The 16174-nt window shown below is 48.7% G+C and overlaps 1 protein-coding gene across 1 annotated transcript in view; it reads right to left on the bottom strand.

Annotated features, from left to right (window-relative positions):
• FGFR3 (fibroblast growth factor receptor 3) overlaps nt 1–4516 on the bottom strand; it is a 55870-nt gene extending 51354 nt beyond the window's left edge. The window contains exon 1 of the mRNA XM_068402579.1: nt 4342–4516. Within this exon, the coding sequence (XP_068258680.1) occupies nt 4342–4516 (175 nt within the window). The remainder of the gene's footprint in view (nt 1–4341) is intronic.
• Nucleotides 4517–16174: the final 11658 nt, after the last annotated feature.

Genomic DNA, 16174 nt, shown 5'->3' with positions numbered 1-16174 from the left:
GCTGGCCATGCCCTAACCTTAGTTGAAATTAAGGTTCAGCTAACACCTTCAGTCACAGCTCTGTGTGCCAGCTGACAGATCACTGTCAGAAACGTCCTGGTCAAGCGCTTTTGCAAACTGGAAATTTTATTAACTGCTCAGAAACTGGGCTGATTATCTTTTGGGGTCTCTAAGTGAAGTAGCAGATGTATGCAGTAAGTTTTCAGGGAGGGCAGCTTTCTAAGCACATAGTTGGATATCAAAGTTCACTTTTCTTGACCATATTTTAAGAGGAAAAATTTTGTCTCCCAGCCTTATATAGGGGGGAAAAAGGTCTTCCTCCAGCTTCACACAAAATTTCAGCTTTGTCCAGGCAGCAGGCTGGGTCCCACTGGATGGAAATGGTCCAAATGCAGTGGGGATGCAGCACTCGAGACGTTTTAGTGTTCACCTAACCTCAAAAACCATGCTCAGGCAGGCTTTGGGACAGGTACGCTTTCCTGAACAGCGCTGAAGATTTGTTGGGAGGGAGTCGTAAAAGTTAACGTGCTGGTCAGAGAGGCTTACTTTAATTGCATGATTTAATTAGCAGATCAACACCCCGCTACACGATTTTCAGATTTACTTTCATCACGTTCCCTACTCAGTGATTGTTAATAAAGTCTTAATTACAAGGGAAAAATCCTCAGATTTAATTGGAGTGACCCTTGTCAATACGCGTAGAAGACGTGATGTTACACAGCTAGTATCGAATACATTAATGAGTCTGTCTCTGTACTGGAACAGACTTTCTGGTTCACTATTTCCTAGGTAAGAGATAGATTTTTTTAAAAGAAAGAAAAGAAGCCATATTTCATCATTCTTTACTCATGTCCTCTTATTTTATTGCTCAGTGAATTATGCTAGTCTCAACATTAAAGACTTAATTAGCTTTTTTAGCTGCTGCTGTTAATGAGAACAAACGGATCAATTTTTAATCTCAGAACTCTATTACTCAGAGCTGCTCACTGAATCTAAAGGGTTTCTGGTCTCAGGCACAAAGTAGGAAGCACCATCAATATATGAGACTCTTTTTAGAGGGTTTTAACGCGTAAACCCCGAGGCCAGCCCCAGGAATGGTCGGCACCATTTGGCACTCACTTCAATACCCTTATAATTTCAGGGTGAACTTTGAAACGCTCAGATACACAAAGCGAAGCGACGCGGATCGCCAGACCCTACACCTTGGACCTTCCGGTGCATGCTGGAGGGCTACAAGAGCCCAGGTTACCATCAGCTTAATGAAGAAAAACATCCCAACCAGTGAATCACCAGTTCTTTCCAAGCAGAAAAGTCACAGGAATTGGTATGTGCCCCATCACTCAACTTAAACAAAATCCGGAAACAGAACCTTTTGCGTTCTTTTGGCTTGAAAACTGCCTGTGCAGTAGCTCTGGGTGACAATTTGATTTCACTGCTGCACAAGGAAACTTTGATTCTTGCTCCTGACAGATTGGGAGAGCTCTCCCCTTCCCGCACAAACTTGCTCAAACGTTAGCAGCTCTCTGTAAAACTCTTTCTATGCACAGAGACAGCTTTAGCAGCTAACTAGTGCAATACAATTCCTAAGAAGCCCAGAAATTCCCTTTTTCACGTATACTGTATGCAGACAGACACATACACCCCAGCTACAGGAGAGAGGCTGGTTATCAGAAGTTTTTAAAAGCAAAACGCTGCCGTTTCCGTTGGTCTGCTCTCTAAGAAAACAGACAGAGTTACTTGACATTCACAAATCGTACGAAGTAATATCTTTATCTGAATACTAATGCAAATTGGACGGGCTTTTTTATATTGATGTCTATTCTGTGGCTTCTGAATAGAGTGACCGCATGCTCAAGGCTGCAAAGGAGTTCACTGACCTCCCTAATCATCTCTGTCATAGCCCCTGAATGACATACACATTCAATCCTGCCTCGCCTCTCTACTTTCATTCATAAAAAAAAAGAAGAAAAAAAAAAGAAGGGGGGGAAAAATTTGACATTGTTCTTCCTGCAGCAGCCCCCGAGAAAAGGAGAGAAGAGAAACTCAGCCCACATGAGGCCCTGGGTGTTTTTAGTTTAGCTTCTATTCAGCAACAGCCCCGCCATCTGCCTCCTTCCTGCCAACAGCCGAACACCTCCCTGCGGAGATGTTAAAACCTGCACCCCCTCCACCGCCGCTAATAGCGAGTATTCATATTAGCAAACATACACATACCTCCAGAATGCCTCCCTTCAATGTGTGTTTTATGTAGCTGAGTATAGGCACAAAGCGGTAGCTGTTATAGCCTTCACAGCCCCGTGTGGAGAATTAGATCACTGGGGAAAAATCCTTCCAAGCCCCTTTATGGAAAATAAGGCCTTGGACTGTAAATGCAAAGCCCAGCAAACAACAACCCTCAGTAATGAGCCAATACCCCATGGCCCATTTGACTAGGAGAAAGAATTTGTTTTTTACCATTCAATTCAAAAAGACTGAAAAAGTAAAATGTGTTTTTACTTGGCTCCGAAGATTTATATTCTTTACAGTTTCTTTTGCACAACCTTTTCCCACCAGGTTGGATGGGCAGCGGGTGCCCCAGCGCTGGCGGGGCCGGTGGCTTCGGAGCGGAGCTGGGCGAGCAGCGTTGGCTTCGCGCTTCCCCACGCACGTGGTCGGCGGTGGGAGAGTAACCGGCATGGCAAAGCTCCCCTGCCCTCGCAGGCCCCCCCTCTAGCACTTCATAGTACGGGGCAACCCCTGGAGACATCGCTGGGTGTCGGGGTTAACGGAGAGCCCTCCGCTCAGGGCTGAATCCTGCTCCCAGGGGGCACAGGGGGGGTTTGACAGCGGCACCTTTGCTTTGGAGAAAGCTGTCAGAGCGGTAAGAGAGCCTGCCCTGAGGAGTTCCACGGAGCCCCTGGAAATCCCAACCCATCGACTCAGCTCACAGACATCGCTGCAGGGACGTTTCCCTCCATGTGACCTCCGAGTACACCACCCGTTACAATTCAAACAGCGTCCCTAAAGCCTTAATGTGCAAAGGTGTCTGAGAGCACGGGAAGGGTTTAGCACCACTTGAACACATCATCAACCCCAAGCTACGGGCTGAAGGTGCGGGTGGAAACCCAGGGGAGCTCCGAGGCAGCCACCGAGGCTGCTCCCCAACCCAGTGGGTTCAACTGTGCTCAAAGTGACAGCACCAATATGCGCTTCAGTCTAAAACAGGGAGAACTGGGGACACGTCGTTCCTGCCTCTTCCCCGCCCTGTGACCAGCCCAGGCTGCTCGCTTCCTCCCGCACACCGACCTCATCTGCTCTGACCAAGTCGCTGAGATGTTGCCCCATAAATCAATTCTTTTGGCTGTGAAAAATGAGCCAAACGAGTTACACTAAGAATCTGGTGTTTTATTAGGACTTTTCTGAAAACAAAACCAACCCCCGGTGTGATTTATAGCTTTAACCAAAAGGAGTATGAAAGTAATGCCCCCACCCCCCCAGCCTCCACGAAGCCCATTTATTCCCCTGTCACTTTTTTGGCAAACAGGCTTCAAACCCTTTCCTGAACAATGGAAACTTTCTGCCGGGTCCATGCAATCCCGAAGCCGGGGGGCTGCGAGGGGGTTCCCTTCCATTAAAGAGCTTCGAAAAATAAACAGGGACTCAGGTAGCAGCTGAGGCGTATCAGAGAGACACGACGTTTCAAACCCGCCGTATATTACTTTAAAAAAACCCCAAAACAACCAGCTTTTGTCCAACGTGTTAACTTTTTTTTACTTGCAACTGCAGCGCTGCCACTCGAGGGGAGATCTTTGCTTGGCTTCCCCGAAACGCTGCTCCCTTCTCGGCACTGCCGGAGTTACTAAGCTGCGATCCAGCGTGTGCGCGCCCGGAGCTGTCGCAACTCCAGCTCTGCTCCCGAGATGTGGCTATCACCGACCCTTCCTTACTTTTCCCACCCGCGCACACGCAGCCTGAGCATTTCAGACGTGCGCTGAAGATGAGCGATAGTTATGTACGGAGGCATCTTTCCTTCCCCAACTGCTGTTACAAACGCAGCCACGGGTCAAACCCGGGGTCTTAGAGGGCTCCTGGGGGACAGGGATCGGTTTAAAAGCGTTCTTCCCTCCTGGGCGCCTCTGAGCCTTGGCCGAGCCGCGGCGAGAGCGGATCACCCCGGCCCGACTGCCACCTCCGCGGTGCCGCGTCTGTAAGTCCCGCTCCAAAGCCCGCTCCGGCGGTCTCCATCCTCCCTCTTCCACCCTCTGAGAGAAGGGGGGGGCTCGGACCGTTAAACCCGGCCCCCTCCGCGACCGATCCCCCCGCCCCAGCGCGGAACACGTGTGCGCGGCCGCGCAGCCTTACCTGCCGGCTGCCCGCCGCTCCTCTCGGCCGCCGCCCCACCGCCCCGCCGCGCCGCCGGCATCCCGCCGACGGCCGCCGCCAGGCACAGGCACCAGACGGAGCCCCAGGCCGCCCGCATGCCTCCGGCACGGCGCCGGGGCAGCGCGGCCGCCGCCGCACCGCCCGCCTCAGACATCCCCCGGCCGCATGCTGCCGCCGCTCACCGCTCCGCTCCGCCGCCGCGCTGCCGGGAGAGGGAGAGAGGCGCTCAGGGGGAGGAGGAACCCTCCCGCCCCTGGTGCCCACACGGAGGGGAAAAAGTAAAAATAATAATAATAAAAAGGAAAAATAATAGTGAAAAGGAAAAAAAATAGTGAAAAGGAAAAAAAAAGTGGTGGGGGCGGTAAAAAAGCGCAGGGGAACGCGCGCAACCGGGGCATGGAGCGGCAGCGGGGCCCTACCTGCGCAAGCCCCGCGGCTGGCCGCGCACCGCGCATGGAGGGAGGGAGGCAGGGAGCGAGCCCGCCCGCAGCACCCGCCGCCGCTCGCCCGCCCGCCGCCGCTGCGGCGTTCCTGCGTCTGCTCGGCGCGGCGCGGGCGCGGAGCGGGGCGGCCGCGATGTCCCCGCCCGCCGGGCCGGGCCGCCCGCCCCGCCGCCCCGCCCCGCCCCGCCGCCGCCGCCGCGGGGGGCCGCGCCCGCCGCCAGCTTCGCTCCGCGCCCGGCCCCCGGGGCTGCGCGGGGAGGGGGGAGGCCGCCGCCGGGAGGGGGAAGGGGGCGGCCGGGGGCCGCTCGGGCCGGCCGCGGCTCCCGCCAGGTCCGCGGGTGCAGCAGGCACCTTTTTCCCATATATGTGAGATTAAAGTTGGCTCAGAACCCCGCGGCAGCGCTCCCGTCGTGGCTTCGGAGCGGTGGCACCCTGTGCCGCGAAACGTACCCGTGTGTTTCCTCCTTCTGGCCCCGTAACTGGGCATTTTCTGAAGAGAGGAGGTGGGAAGGGGCTGAAGGGGCATCCGTGGGTCGGCGGCAGCACAGAAACCTCACCCAGCGCTTTGGCTCAGCCTGAGAGCTCGCATGGCAAATGGGCAACGCACCCACTCCCCTGGCAGGGCTGCCGCGCTGCACCCCAAAGCAAAGCCACCAGCCTGCTTCGAGCACCCTGACTTCACCCACCAAACCCACAGAGTCGCTGTTTTTTATTGATGAGAGTTGTCACAGCCTCCACAGACTCTGTGTGTTTGCTAACTAGACTAGCTACTTTAATAAAATCTGATTAAATGTCACTGGTGTCTAGTTATGATGATTTAGTGACTATTTTAGTTATGGTTTGGGATACTGTGGTCATCTCAGAGACCCCCGACATGGCCAAGTTGCCGAAGTGACACGCATCAGTTATTGCTGACAAGCGATCTGAGCTGCTTCGCACAGAGGAGTCACAGCTCTGCTTTAATCCCCCTTGACGTAGCAGCTCATTCACCAAAAATAGATGCACACGTTATCAGAGCTGAAAATGCTCTGTATTGGGGGCCCAAAAAACCCAACCTGCATAACAGTCAAGCCGAGCTTGTTCGGGTCAGAGAAAAAAATGGGGCAGCGCAGAGGTTTGGCTTTCAGCGAGGGCGTACGGTGGGGATTGCTGGCGGCCGCTGTGGAGGGCTGGGAGTTCGCGCTGTTGTCGCTGCGACCGGGATCTGTCTTGACACCTTTATCAGGCACAGAGACTCTGACATCTCAATACTGTCGCATTGTGTGGGGAAGCATTGAGACGGGGCTGCGGCGAGGAAATCCTACATGTCAGCGGAGACCCTCGCCGGTGACACCATCGGTTTAAATGAAAACAAGGAGGGGGGGAGGAAAGCAGACATACAAATAAAATGCGGTTATTTCACCGTCACAGAGATGGTTTGGCAGCGTGTCAAACGGCACGATGTTTGTTCGCGCAACTGCTGTGCTGGAGGTGCCAGAAAATCGATAAAAATAAACCCAACAGCAGCAGCATAATTGTAACACTGCATGGGGACTTGTCGCTGTCGTTATTTTGAAGATGACTTTTTGCAAAAGCAGGGCCAAAATCTGATCTCATGTAAAGCCAGCAGGGTTAAGAGCAACACCCGTTATTGTTACTATTATGATCCCCCTTTCCAAAGGGAGAGCGGCAGGGGAGGATCCGGAGCTCTCCGAAGCCTGCAGCTAAAATAGAAATGTGAGAATTCAGGGTGGTTTCTCACACTGGGACTACGTTTCACAAGCGCCACAGTGACTATTCCTCCTCCGTGTCAGGTGAAGGCAAACGCTTTTGTGATGCTCCTGGAGTGGGGTAATAGGATGGAAACGGCCAATCTGAACCCAGGGAGTTTTAAGGTTGCTGGGAGATGTAAAGGTCTGCATCTCGGATCGAGTCAGCTCAGCCCTTTAATGGTTTTGAACTGGTTTTCATTTGGAGGAAAACGAAAAGCTTATAACATTTGGAAGCCCTTTACAACAGGAAATCAAAGGGGTATTGGGATAGTCCTGTATGAAGGACTTCAAGGTTCGCAGATTTCCCTAGAGCGGGATATTTTTAGGTTTCCCTTTTATTAACCTCTGGCGCAGCACACTCACGTGGGGCTGGGGAGCACAGACCCGATTAAGCGCAGATTTTCTGATGCTGCTTCATCACTGCGGTGGCCACCGTAACAGAGACTGGGCTGTAGTGCTGTGCAGCAAAAACTACGGCTCTGGACTGTGTCTCAGCCACTTTCTTACTATAAAAAAATCCATGTACATGGAGTAGTAAACCCTGCACAACACAATTGCATTTATTTTAGGACTACTATACCATAAGCTGCATATTAGCCCCAAAGTTTTCCTTCCCCCTCAAGCCAGGAGCGTGTAGTCCCCTTCATGAAGGGATACTCTCGCTGCCAATGTGTTTGTTCTCCTTTTACCCTTTATAAATATTCCCTTCCCAGAACTTTATATTTGTTTATCCCCTTAATATCCAGAGCTGTCAGTGATGAAAATCAAACTCTTTTCTGCAGCTCAGGGGTGGTGAGTGGCTGCCCTTTTCCAAGCAAGAGGCTGAAATAGAAGGTGGTCAGCAGTGCTCTTAGTGTCCAAGCCTGTCGCTGTCACACTCCCACGGCACCTCCATCTGCCCGGACCCCGCCGGGGGCTCGGTCACTGACAGCAGCTGTCCTGGGAAGGGATTTGAGGGGTCTTTCAGCCCCGGGGGCATTGGCACGGCTAAAAGCCCTCTCTCATGCCTCCCCGCCTGGAAGGGAGGCTGCTCATTTCTCTCTCTGAAAGTGCAATCTGTTGATAGTCTCAAAATAAGTTAAATGCAGGGACCACCCTGAGCTGATACAGTGCTGGGCTCAATGAGGATCTTGCAGAAACGATGCTGGGGACTGCTACCGCCGTATATCCCCGTCAGTGGATCCTCGCAGAACTTGCTTCCTTAGCAGGCAGAAAGCGATTCCTGAATCAATACAGAGTTGGAGCAAAGCAATGAAGTAGGAGAAACTTCAATGCAAGTTTTAATACGCTAGGCAAGTTTGGTCAGAGGTGCAGTCACATGCGCCTCTGAATCGTATCGGGTTAGGTACATACAATAAATATCGCCAAATATTTCTTATCAAAACTGGGACTTGTGAGCCGACTTGTGAGCCAGGCTGAGTGTTGCAGCCCCGCAGTGCTGTAACGAGCTGTTCCTCCAGCCCGACACACCCTTAGGAGATCCCATAAGACTGAACTGAAATATTGGTTTGGAGATCAGTGTCGCTGTGCGTGAGTAGAAGCCCAAGCTGCCCACTCTTAGCATTCAAGGGTTAAATAGCATCAGTGGATGCAGACGCTGGGGTACGTTTTCCAGAGCTCATGTCACTATCCATTTGCATCAATAAGGTGCATTGGAATGGCTAAACCATTTTTTATTAGCTAGCCAGCCCAAAGGAGCGCAATTCCAGGCAGGTTTATTGAATTTCAAGCCGTAAGTCGTTGTTGCTAAGATTAAGGATCCAAATGATTGTCAGGGTAAACACTACAGGAGGTTAAGCCACCCTGTGAAGGCTCACTCTCTGCCTGCACCCTCCGCGACACAACCTCGTCCTGTGCGATTTGTTTCCCACCGAGCAGCATGGACAGACGAGGGACAGAGAGCTCTGTAAGGGGCCGGTTGTTTTATTTTAAACGAAATAAGAAGGAATGAGTGAGCTGGAGAGATACACCGAGTCTCTTCTGCAAGAGCTGCATATGGGGAGGTGCTGGCAGAGGTAAAATAATTTGGCAGCCTGGAGAGCAAAGCAGATGATTGGAGGAAGGAGAGAGGAAAAAAAAACCTGGAGAGAGCCTGTGGAGGGTGTGAGAAGCAAAGATTTAAAATCAGACCTTGAAATAATGCTGACTCAGCACAGCTGCTGTGTGCACAGCCGAGGGACTGTGCCAGGGTCACGAGCAGCTCTCGGAGGTGCCACTGACCGCCAGCACAGGCTGGGTGTTCCCCGTCCTTGGAGTAAACCAAGACAATGCTCTGGAGCCTGGAGAAGACAGAGATCACTTCTGCCTGCCAGACCTATTCGTACCGTCACCACATAGGACATTTCCAGCAAACGTGGGCTGGAGCATTGCACTTGCCGGTGTAGCAGGACACCGTACTTTGGGGGGCATTGAAAATGAAGCCACAACCTGTTTAATTCCCCACCAGCCTGGGCAGACTGGTGCCTGTGAGGAGAAACCACGCGCTGAGAAGATGAGCCTCTGGGAGCCCAACGGCCATACTTGCAGTCCTCTCTCCTGGTTGTGACCAGAGACCACCAAAGGGCACCGTCTGCCTGCTGCTGCCTGTCCCCCCAGGTCCCCATCTGCAGCAGGGGTGTACAGAAACACCCCTCGTGTCCAGCCCTTCGGAGATGTCACACATCGGGCTCTTCCCCGAGTCCTGGCCCTGCTGTACGACCTGGTGGCCACATCCCTGCCCTCCCTTCTCCAGGGGCTTTTCCCCTGCTCTGCCCCACTCCGAGGTAGGGAAAGGGATGCATAGTGAGTGGCATGGGAGCTTTCAGGTTAAACAACCGCATCCTAAAATAAATATGAGCTGAGGGTTTTCATCTGTTAGGGATGGCAAAATTTTAGTCAATATTAGGGCATTATTACTATGACTTTTAGGCAAGCTCTTTCTCAGTGGCACGTTGTCTTACTTCAGGGGAAGGCTCGAATATGGGGACAAATCAACCATTCTTAATTCTGCTTTAATATAGCCTGTGTGCTCCCGCAAGCCGGTGCTGACACAGTGCTGTGTCTGACTCCAGCCCAGCCACATCTAGAGGCTGATTTGTATGTCTATCACCTTGCAATTCCTGTGGTAGTCTTATTTTTCCAAAGAGCACGGTGCAAGCTCCACTCTGGGTATATTCTGCTGCAGAGATAGGGTAGGTGGATCAGACATGAATCGGTGTATTAAATATGCAGGACGTGTTACAGAATCAGATGTCTCTCTAGCTTTTACTGGCCTTTGAAATAAGAAGCAACTACATATGTATTCCAGATCCCCTATGCACATCCAGCATCTTTCAGAGAATCATAGCATGGTTTGGGTTGGAAGCGACCCCAAAGATCATCTAGTTCCAACCCCCTTGCCATGGGCAGGGACACCTTCCACTAGACCAGGTTGCTCAAAGCTTCATCCAACCTGGCCTTGAACGCTTCCAGGGAGGGGGCATCCACAGCTTCTCTGGGCAACCTGTTCCAGTGTCTCACCACCCTCACAGGAAAGAATTTTTTCCTAAGATCTAATCTAAATCTCCTCTCTTTCAGTTTGAAACCATTCCCCCTCGTCCTATCGCTACATGCCCTTGTAAGAACTCCCTCTCCCACTTTCCTGTAGCCCCTTCAGGTACTGGAAGGCTGCTATAAGGTCTCCCTGGAGCCTTCTCTTCTCCAGGCTGAAGAGCCCCAACTCTCTCAGCCTGTCTTCATAGGAGAGGTGCTCTAAGCCGCTGATCACCTTTGTGGCGCTCCTGTGGACTCGCTCCAACAAACACTCTTTTGCAGTGGAAAAGCAATTGAGTGTCTCAGGATACTTTATAAACAGAGATAACTCTATAGGGGATCGTTAAGTGTTATTATCCCCATGGTACACAAGGTCACTCCAAGGCCCGAGAAGGTGAACTGCTTTCCCAAATACCAACTCCTGGCCTGCAGCTTGGCTGGTGGGATCACGTCCAGCTCTGTCATGATAAAGTGATAACTACCTCAGAGATCTTGTGCTTTTGCAGAAATGTGATTCCCCTCACGCCGCGTGCTGGATGTCCAGATCAAACATCATAAAGAATGCAACCTGTGGTCGAGGAGGTTTGGCCTCTGTCAGCCCTGAAAAGCCTCTACGTAGTAATTGTGGCATGAATAATTTCATTCATCATTAAGAGAAAAACCTTTGTGGTGTGGAAAGCAGCAGTTACATAAAGAATTGGATAGGAGGCAGGTAGGTATTGACTTTAAGATGTTGCATGGAGCCAATGCCTTTAATCAACAAGGGAAATGTTTGAACATTAATAGAACTAACAATGAAACCGGAGTCGTGTTTTGACAAGTATTTCCAAACATTCCAGGAACACTGCGATGCTCTAGCAGCCTCTTTCCTAGGGAGGGAATTGATTGCTCAAGTCGTAGTGCAGTTTGCAACGCGCAAACCGAGCTGGGATGGTGCGGTGGGCAGGGGCAGGCGGTGGTCCTGGCGGCACCGGTGGATGTGGGCAAATGGATATTTTGAATAAATGGAAGCACCTTCTTCCTAAACTGGACAAACATCATGCAGGTTTCTTAGAAGAAAAGTGAACTCAATGCTGGGAGCTCTTCCTGTGATAGAAATTCTCTTCTTTATTATCCTTTTAGATGAAGAAATTGCTCACGCTGCATTTTTCCAGAACTCGGTGACAGCCCCCTCCTCTGTTGCATTTTGCCCCAGGTTTTTTTTGCGTATACTTTTAACACAGGTCAGCTCTATCTGTTCTGAAAGGAAACCCTGAGTCATTTAAAACGTGACAAGAAAAGTGCTGGGGAACAGATGTATTGTTGAGAATCAGCCCTGCAAGGCCTGTGTGGCTTTGCCATGCTTTTTACAGCTCGTTTTGCTTTAGGTCAATGGATCAGATGAATCATTAATAAGCATTTGAAAACACTGGATGCCAGGTACCGCTGATCTTGAGCACCTTGTAAAAGAGTCACCAACAGGTCAAAGGTTTTTATTTATGGAGAAGACCCAAGGTTTACCCCTAGGTTTGCCATTAACTGTGTGACTCTGGAGACTCCTCACCCTCTTTGAGCATCTCCTGCCTCTGCAACACTGTCACCCATGTCTGCTTAGGTTGAAAAACCCACATAACTTCAAGTGCAGTTAGCAAAGCACCTGAGTTAGGAACCTGATGGACCTGGATTGTCTCTGTGGTCAATGGAGAGAGCTAGATGCCTCCAAAATACGACTTTCTGAACTTAAACTGCTTCTGATGGTGCCTGTCTCTCTGTGTGGACAACGGAGGGATCCTGGATGCTCAGCTGCTGAAGGGGGGGAGGTTTCATCCCATTTTAGCAGCCTGTGGTGTTGCTTTCTGTGAGTGGAAGGGGACTTCAAGGCTTCACTATGGGGGTGTAAAGAGGAACAGCATCCCCCTGAGCCCACGGGTCCTGGGTGGAAGTGCCGGAGGTGGTACAAGGTGAGAAACCCATGGTTGCTGAAGGCTTCATTTCTCCAAACCACCACCTTGCCTTAGGTCAGGGTCAGTGCCCTCCGTTTTACACACAGCGCTATTTTGCGTTTGTGCATCACCATTAAATACAAAAGATCGCAATTTCTTTGGAAATCCCACTCAAATATGTCTTCAGTAAAAGTGAGAGGTAGATAGCTACTTCTGAAGGCATTTTTTACAGCGTAACTCTAGTCTTCCTTAAAAAAATGCAGCCAGAATAGCCAGTGGTTTTCAGTCCGTGGTTTTCAATCTTTTTCATTTGCAGACATCCACATTTTTTCCAGCAGAGCTTCAGCCCCTTGTATAGTTAAATTGAAGCCTACTGACAATAGGCTTATTTTTCTTCTTAAGTTTTGTAGATCATTCCGAAGAAGTCAGTGCACCCCAGAGACGCTCAGACTACAGTAAAAACGATTGAAAACTACTGTATACTTATTCGTCTGTAACTAAATAAGATTGTTTTTTGCCATATATTTATACAGACTGTCTACTTCAGTCTCTATAGTGTCTGGAATCTGTGGACCTGCTAGTTAGCGGGGACAGAGGTTTGCTCTGAGCTGAATCTAAATATTATTTAGGTATTTTCAATTATTTAGTGATACCCCTATTTGGAGTCTATGACAGTAACTGGCAACTAACATTAATGGACAAAATCAAGTTACTCCTCTTAATCATGAGTTTCTGAATGTGATGCAATGAGTGAAGAAGAGAGTTTAAATGATTCAGGAAAATAGCAATAATTGTCAAAAGGCTTAACGTAGTTTACCCAGAAATTGCTTCTTAGTTGCTTCTTAGTTGCTCATGGTGGGCTCATGGAAGACAGCGTGCAACCAGTGCAGATCTTACACATCTCTCTAGCCTAGCGCTGGAGCGCAAACCTCGTTTTCTGGGAGGAAAAATGTACAAAATGGGGCACTTCAGAAACAACAACAAGCAGGCTGCTGCAGTATCGACTCTGGTTCATACGAGTCACTTGATGGTGACAGCAAATTTGTGTCCTTCTCCAAAATTCGGGCGTAGCGTTAATCGTACGCCTTGGTAAGACAAAAGGGTTGCGTATTGCCAGGAATATATTAGCTCCTCTTTCAATTGAGAACACAAGTAGGAACTTGGTTGAAAAGGGCATATTTTCTCTGTGGTTGTTGATGCCTCAAACCATAGAACTATGAAAATATTTGTAATAGTTTGTATCTTACTACATAGTGGAAGGGGGATAATCTGCTGTCAGGCTGATTTCTCTGCAGGCAGCTGTGCAGATAGACAGCAGGGAATATCTGTACGTGTAAAAAGTGTACCAAAATCAAACAATCTGAACTTTGAGAATATATTCCTTTCTGCAGCTGACAGTGCTAAAGTTAACCTGGGAGCCAGACAGCACTCTATCTGCAAACCAACAGAAAATTAAAAACCACTATTTGCTTCCAGCCAACTGACTGGTTCACAGGGTAATAAGAAAGACAAGGACACTACAGAAAAGTTATTTTTTTTTTCTTGAAGGCTGTGTGACAAATTTCCAGTCACTTCTTAGCCAAAACAGTTTCATAAATACTGGAGACACTTGATTTTATCCACCTTGAATTCATAGAAGCGTTGAAGCATGTTCTCACAGGTAGCCACAGTTAATCTGTGTAATCTTGAAATGGCTTCCAGCTTTTAGAAGTTTACATTAAGTAAAGATTATCCAATTATAGTTTTCTTTAAAGATAAGAAAGATAAGGTTGATGGAGAGACATGCTAGATGACTAAAGTGCGGTACTTATATTTCATACATTTTTTCACGGTACGCTGTGAGACGATTCTAAAATTAAAACACTAATTTTGACTACGCAGAAGTGTGACATAACACAGTAATTGAGGCATAAACACAACAAATGATGACAATCATTGTTCATAAATATTACTGCTATCTAAACCACATCGTGGCACTAGGTATTTCATCCAGAGTTATACATTAGCTTTCAAAATGCCTCACTTCATATTTTGATTTCAGCCAAGAAATTATCTGTGTCCTGACTCAGCCACTTGTAAATAAATGTTGACTTCTCAGGAAATTGTAAGCATTACTGGAAGGTCTGAAGTCTGATACATGGCTGGTTATGGATCATTTTGCAGGGGGAATATTGTGTTCAGAGAAATGAGAAGAGCATTCATGAGTTCAGTGTTAGGAAATGAACTCGTGCTAACTTTAAATTTGAGTTCTCTCAGTCTCTTACAATCTGTGAAATATATTATATTTGCTTGTACCTCACTGCAGCTTGGAAAAATATGTTTTCCTTCTGTAAACAGGCTTGGACAGACTTAAGAAACCTGGTGAATATTGGTCCTGATAAGGCCAAACACTAAGTTAATATCCGTTTCAATTGTATCAGTAAAGTGTTTCGTGGAATGATTTGAAAAATAAATATTAGTCAAACTGGTACTAAACACAGTTTAAAATGAGATGTTGTGGCTTATCATAATGAACTGCCCAGCTGAAAGCAAAAGAAAAGCTTACCTGGAAGTGAAAACATAGGATATACCTAAAGGAAATGGTGTTTCACCTGGGGATGCTTAAACTCCTGAGCACTATTTCCATTCGTGGAGGGTTGTCCCTGCAGCTGGGTGTACCTTCTGTGTGTGTCCAAGAGGAAAGCTGCCTGGATGCTGCCCTGAGCCCACCCTGCTCCGGGAACCTGTGTGGACAGCTGCTGTAAATAAATGAATTACACCAAGCACACAGCATGGTCATGTAGCCAATGGCTCACCTAGCTGGAAACCACAGCTTAGGGCCATGACTTCAGGCCAATGGTGGTCTAAAAGGCAACAAACAATAATTTGCCATCTGGATTTTTTGCTCTTGCCCCTCTTTTTTTTTCAGTTCTCTGGTTTCCCATTCCGATCAACCTCAAATCGAGGAGGCTGTTTCATTTAGTGATCTTGTGTTGATGTTACTCTCTGTATTTCAGAATCATAGAATCATAGAATTGTTTTGGTTGGAAAGGACCTTAAAGATCATCAAGTCCAACCATTAACCCAGCATTGCCAAGTCCACCACTAAACCATGTCCCTAAGCACCACATCTACTCATCTTCTAAATCCCTCCAGGGATGGTGATTTCCCTGGGCAGCCTGTTCCAAAGCTTGATGACCCTTTCGGTGAAGAAATTTTTTCCTGATATCCAATCTAAACCTCCCCTGGCACAACTTCATGCTGTTTCCTCTCATCCTATCCCTTGTTACCTGGGAGAAGAGACCAACCCCCACTTTGCTACAACCTCCTTTCAGGTAATTGTAGAGAGCGATAAGGTCTCCCCTGAGCCTCCTTTTCTCCAGGTTAAACAACCCCAGTTCCCTCAGCAGCTCCTCATGAGGCTTGTTCTCCAGACCCTTCACCAGCTTCATTGCCCTTCTTTGGACTCGCTCCAGCACCTCAGTGTCTTTCTTGTGAAGGGCCCAAAACTTCACACTGTATTCGAGCTGCGGCCTCCCCAGTGCCGAGTACAGGGGGACGATCACTGCCCTAGTCAGGGAGTGCAGGCAATTGAAGGGCTTTTTGTGTTCTCTGCATAAACGGCTGCCTCGTTGTTTCTGTCTGGGGAGTCTCGGTGGTGACCGGTGCCTGTTGAGCAGAGCCAGGGCTGTCCCACATCTAGTCAGTCCCCGGCTGCCGGCAGATGCCAAAATGCTAACCATATGCTCAGGCATGAGAGCGAATAAGGAAAATTCCCCAAGTCAAACAGTCTCTTGCAGTGCTTTTCACATCACGAGTGTTTATTTTTTTTGCTTGATGATGTTGGAAAACTTTAAAAGATCTGTGAATTTAACTGAGTGGGGTCAGTGAAATTTTTGTGGCGAAATCCATTCTGCCAAGAGACTGTAACACTTATTGGGTAAAAAAAAGGGAAAGATTTTGACTTTTAACTGTTTTTCTGTCAAAGGTACTTGATGGAGGAAGACTGAAAAATGCTATTTTTCTTTGGTTATGGTGTGCAATAATCACTTGTCCTTACGCTGGCTCCTTTTATTCTGTTGCACTCAGTCTTTTTCCCAGCTTGTATCTGAAATGCCTCAAACTCACCCGATGTCTGCAATGACCCACATGAAAGGGAATAAAGTCTGTGCCATCGTCACGCCTATAGACTTATCTTTATTTATAT

This window comes from Nyctibius grandis, chromosome 6, assembly GCF_013368605.1.
Source record: "Nyctibius grandis isolate bNycGra1 chromosome 6, bNycGra1.pri, whole genome shotgun sequence".
Taxonomy (NCBI): Eukaryota; Metazoa; Chordata; class Aves; order Nyctibiiformes; family Nyctibiidae; genus Nyctibius; species Nyctibius grandis.
This window is presented reverse-complemented; position numbering and strand designations above follow the sequence as displayed.